Here is a 5,000-nt window from a genome sequence, read left to right as displayed (position 1 = left end):
TATCTGTATATCTATCTATATCTCTATATCTATCTACCTATCTATATCTGTATATCTATCTATATCTCTATATCTATCTACCTATCTATATCTGTATATCTATCTATATCTCTATATCTATCTATATCTCTATATCTACCTATCTATATCTGTATATCTATCTATATCTCTATATCTATCTATATCTCTATATCTATCTATATCTCTATATCTATCTACCTATCTATATCTATCTACCTATCTATATCTGTATATCTATCTATATCTCTATATCTATCTACCTATCTATATCTGTATATCTATCTATATCTCTATATCTATCTACCTATCTATATCTGTATATCTATCTATATCTCTATATCTATCTACCTATCTATATCTGTATATCTATCTATATCTGTATATCTATCTACCTATCTATATCTGTATATCTATCTATATCTCTATATCTATCTACCTATCTATATCTATCTACCTATCTATATCTGTATATCTATCTATATCTCTATATCTATCTACCTATCTATATCTGTATATCTATCTATATCTCTATATCTATCTACCTATCTATATCTGTATATATATCTATATCTCTATATCTATCTACCTATCTATATCTGTATATCTATCTATATATCTATAACTATCTTCCTATCTATATCTGTATATCTATCTATATCTCTATATCTATCTACCTATCTATATCTGTATATCTATCTATATCTCTATATCTATCTACCTATCTATATCTGTATATCTATCTATATCTCTATATCTATCTATATCTCTATATCTACCTATCTATATCTGTATATCTATCTATATCTCTATATCTATCTATATCTCTATATCTATCTATATCTCTATATCTACCTATCTATATCTGTATATCTATCTATATCTCTATATCTATCTATATCTCTATATCTATCTATATCTCTATATCTATCTATATCTCTATATCTATCTATCTATCTATATCTGTATATCTATCTACATCTATCTATATCTATCTAGTCTATTATTTGTCAGAAGTAAAAGCCAGGATCCAGTGAAAGGCTGAGAGAGCAAGATACATTATAAACCAACCATCATCATCATCTCTCTCATTGAAACGCAGAGGGCTAACAGCTAATAGCTAACAACATTAGCATTCCACTCATTCACAATAACTGTTACGGCGTTAGCCACGCTAGTTAGCATTAGGCTAGCTATTATAAAACAAAAAATGGGGCACACCTTTGGGTCGACAGTGATCATAATTACAGAGAGAGAGAGAGAGAGATAAATCAGATGAATATGAGCGTCTTCGGCAAAAAGCTGTTAAAATGACTATTACCAGAATACAATTTACTTGCAAATGTGGCCACTTCTGATTCTGAGTGGTGGTGGGGGGGGGGGGTGTATGTCCCTTAAAACCCCCACACGGAATCCAGGCAATAAAACAGAACGCAACAATATTCCAAAATGAATTGGAGTTTAGTAGTGAATCAACTCAATGTATTGGAGTTTAGTAGTGAATCAACTCAATGTATTGGGAGTTTAGTAGTGAATCAACTCAACGTATTGGAGTTTAGTAGTGAATCAACTCAACATATTGGAGTTTAGTAGTGAATCAACTCAATGTATTGGAGTTTAGTAGGGAATCAACTCAATGTACTGGAGTTTAGTAGGGAATCAACTCAATGTACTGGACTTTAGTAGGGAATCAACTCAATGTACTGGACTTTAGTAGTGAATCAACTCAATGTATTGGACTTTAGTAGTGAATCAACTCAACGTATTGGAGTTTAGTAGTGAATCAACTCAATGTATTGGACTTTAGTAGTGAATCAACTCAATGTATTGGACTTTAGTAGGGAATCAACTGTGAGCTACAGAAACACACCGTATTGAGAGGTGACCACTGGGATTAAAAGGCTGTGAGCCACAGAAACACACCGTATTGAGAGGTGATCGCTGGGATTAAAAGGCTGTGAGCCACAGAAACACACTGTATTGAGAGGTGACCGCTGAGATTAAAAAGTGGTGAGCCACAGAAACACAACCGTATTGAGAGGTGATCGCTGGGGATTAAAAGGCTGTGAGCCACAGAAACACACCGTATTGAGAGGTGATCGCTGGGATTAAAAGGCTGTCTGCTAACTAGTGGTCTCTGATGTCGTTTAAACATAGTTGTGGATTTAAAACATCCAATTGAGTTGTTGTTCTATTTAAAGAAATGAAATAGTGTGATTTGGAGAGAAACCCCCCCTCCCCTCCCAAAAGAGAAAAAAGACTGAATTTGGGAAAAACTCAAACGGAATCAGGAAGTGTGTGTGTCTGTGTGTGTGTGTGTCTGTGTGAGTCTGTGTGGTCTTACCTTGGGGTGTGTCTACCTTGTTGCCAACCTTGTTGGTGTTATTACGGGTTGGTGTCGTCAAGACCCTCTTATTGGGCCGAGTTGCCTTCCTATTGGCTACTGGGGATCGGGGGGGCGGGCAAAGCAAATATATCAGCATCCTTATTGGCCACGGCAACGTTCTCTTTGTTTTCATTGGTCCGTTCCCGGGATCGGTCCCGCCTCTCCTGGTGACGGTGGTGGTGTGCGATTGGCTCCCTCTCAGGAGTGGGGGCGTGTTACTATGATCCCGCCTCTTTTCAGCTGACGGACAGGTCGCTCTCTTTGGGAAGAGACAGAAACAAGAATGTAGATAACAAGAGAGACAGAGACAGAAACAAACAGAGAGAGAGAGAGATGACCCCCCCCTGACCTCTTGCTGGGGTGTGAGCGGAACCCAGGGCAGGTCGTCGTCATAGCAACGGTCCTCAGCATCATCATCATCATCGTTGAAGAGTAGAGTCTTCTTAGACAGGAGGGAGATCGAGAGAAGAGGGAGAGAGAGAGAGGAAGAGAGGGAGAGAGAGAGAGGAAGAGAGGGAGAGAGAGAGAGAGGAAGAGAGGAAGAGAGGGAGAGAGAGAGAGGAAGAGAGAGAGAGAGAGAGGAAGAGAGGGAGAGAGAGAGGAAGAGAGGAAGAGAGGGAGAGAGAGGGAGAGGAAGAGAGGGAGAGAGGGAGAGAGAGAGAGGAAGAGAGGAGAGAGAGAGAGGAAGAGGGAGAGGAGAGAGAGAGAGGAGAGAGGAAGAGAGGGAGAGAGAGAGAGAGAGAGGGAGAGAGGGAGAGAGAGAGAGGGAGAGGGGGAGAGAGGGAGAGAGAGGGGAAGAGAGGGAGAGAGAGGAAGAGAGGGAGAGAGAGAGGGGAAGAGAGGGAGATCGAGAGAGAAGAGGGAGAGAGAAGGAACAAATATGTTTATTCACTTTTCAAGGCAACGGAGGAGAGATGAAGGAGAGGAGGGGGGAGAGAGGAGGGGGGAGGGGGGAGACGGAGGGGAGAGAGAAGGAGGGAGGGAGGGAGGGAGAGAAAGGAGGGAGTGAGAGAGGAGGGGGAGAGAGAGCGAGGGAGAGGAGAGGAGGCGAGGAGGGGGAGAGAGAGGAGGGAGAGAGAGAGGAGGGAGAGAGAGAGAGAGAGGAGAGAGAGAGAGGAGGGGGAGAGAGAGGAGGGAGAGAGAGATAGAGAGAGAGGAGGGAGAGAGAGAGAGAGAGGAGAGAGACAGAGATGGGTAGCGGTTAGATTCTGACCTGTACTCCCAGGCGTTGAGGTGGAACAGGACATGACATCACAGACAGGAAGTTGAGGCCTGATCGGACAGGTTTCCCTCTCTGTTTCTTAGAAAGCAGCAACAGGTAGGTGGCAGTGGTCTGGTCGTACTTCCACTGTGTACACACACACACAGTGTGTATATAGAGGAAAATGAAATCAATTTTTTTTGGTTACAACATGACTCCATATGTGTTATTTCATAGTGTTGATGTCTTCACTAATATTCTACAATGTAGAAAATAGTAACAATAAATAAAAACCCTTGAATGAGAAGGAGTTATTTTGGCTGGTTGTGTGTGTGTGTGTCTCTGTGTGTGTGTGTGTGTGTCTCTGTGTGTGTGTCTCTGTGTGTGTGTGTGTGTGTCTCTGTGTGTGTGTCTCTGTGTGTGTGTGTGTGTCTCTGTGTGTGTGTCTCTGTGTGTGTGTGTGTGTCTGTGTGTGTGTGTGTGTCTCTGTGCGTGTGTGTGTGTCTCTGTGCGTGTGTGTGTGTCTGTGTGTGTGTGTCTCTGTGTGTGTGTGTGTGTCTGTGTGTGTGTGTGTGTGTCTGTGTGTGTGTGTGTGTGTCTCTGTGTGTGTGTGTGTCTCTGTGTCTCTGTGTCTGTGTGTGTGTGTGTCTGTGTGTGTGTGTGTGTCTCTGTGTGTGTGTGTGTGTCTGTGTGTGTGTGTCTCTGTGTGTGTGTGTGTGTGTGTCTCTGTGTGTGTGTGTGTGTCTGTGTGTGTGTGTGTGTCTGTGTGTGTCTGTGTGTGTGTCTCTGTGTGTCTGTGTGTGTGTGTGTGTGTGTGTGTGTGTCTGTGTGTCTGTGTGTGTGTGTGTGTGTGTGTGTGTGTGTCTGTGTGTGTGTGTGTGTGTGTGTGTGTCTCTGTGTGTGTGTGTGTGTGTGTCTCTGTGTGTGTGTGTGTGTGTGTGTGTGTGTGTGTGTGTGTGTGTGTGTCTGTGTGTGTGTGGTCTGTGTGTGGTGTGTGTGTTGTGTGTGTGTCTGTGGTGTGTGTGTGTGTGGTGTGTGTGTGGTGTGTGAGTTAATATATCATCTATTATAGAAAACACACAAGACGTTGATGAATTAATGTTTTAAACTAAATGGTCAGTGTTCATTCAATCGGCTGTGTTATACTGCCATCTACTGGCGAAAACCCGTCAAAACCACCCACACACACACACACACCCTGTATTCATTTAGCCCTTACCTCTACTGACGAACCACCCCCGTACCCCTTACCTCTACTGACGAAACCCCCCCCCGTACCCCTTACCTCTACTGAGGACCCCCCCTGTACCCCTTACCTCTACTGAGGACCCCCCTTACCCTCTACTGACGAACCCCCCCCCCGATCCCTTACCCTCTACTGACGAAACCACCCCG

The 5,000-nt window shown here is 43.0% G+C and overlaps 1 protein-coding gene across 3 annotated transcripts in view; it reads right to left on the bottom strand.

Moving 5' to 3' along the window:
• The window catches only part of LOC109886837 (maternal embryonic leucine zipper kinase), a 39,242-nt gene that overhangs the window by 14,672 nt on the left and 19,570 nt on the right, over window positions 1–5,000 (bottom strand). For all 3 annotated transcript variants that reach the window (XM_031821533.1, XM_031821534.1, XM_031821535.1), the window contains 3 exons: window positions 3,618–3,752; window positions 2,754–2,843; window positions 2,363–2,663 (listed from right to left, as the gene is read on the bottom strand). In XM_031821533.1, the coding sequence (XP_031677393.1) occupies window positions 2,363–2,663; window positions 2,754–2,843; window positions 3,618–3,752 (526 nt within the window). The remainder of the gene's footprint in view (window positions 1–2,362; window positions 2,664–2,753; window positions 2,844–3,617; window positions 3,753–5,000) is intronic.

Source organism: Oncorhynchus kisutch, unplaced genomic scaffold (genome assembly GCF_002021735.2).
Source record: "Oncorhynchus kisutch isolate 150728-3 unplaced genomic scaffold, Okis_V2 scaffold3990, whole genome shotgun sequence".
Classification (NCBI taxonomy): domain Eukaryota; kingdom Metazoa; phylum Chordata; class Actinopteri; order Salmoniformes; family Salmonidae; genus Oncorhynchus; species Oncorhynchus kisutch.
This window is presented reverse-complemented; position numbering and strand designations above follow the sequence as displayed.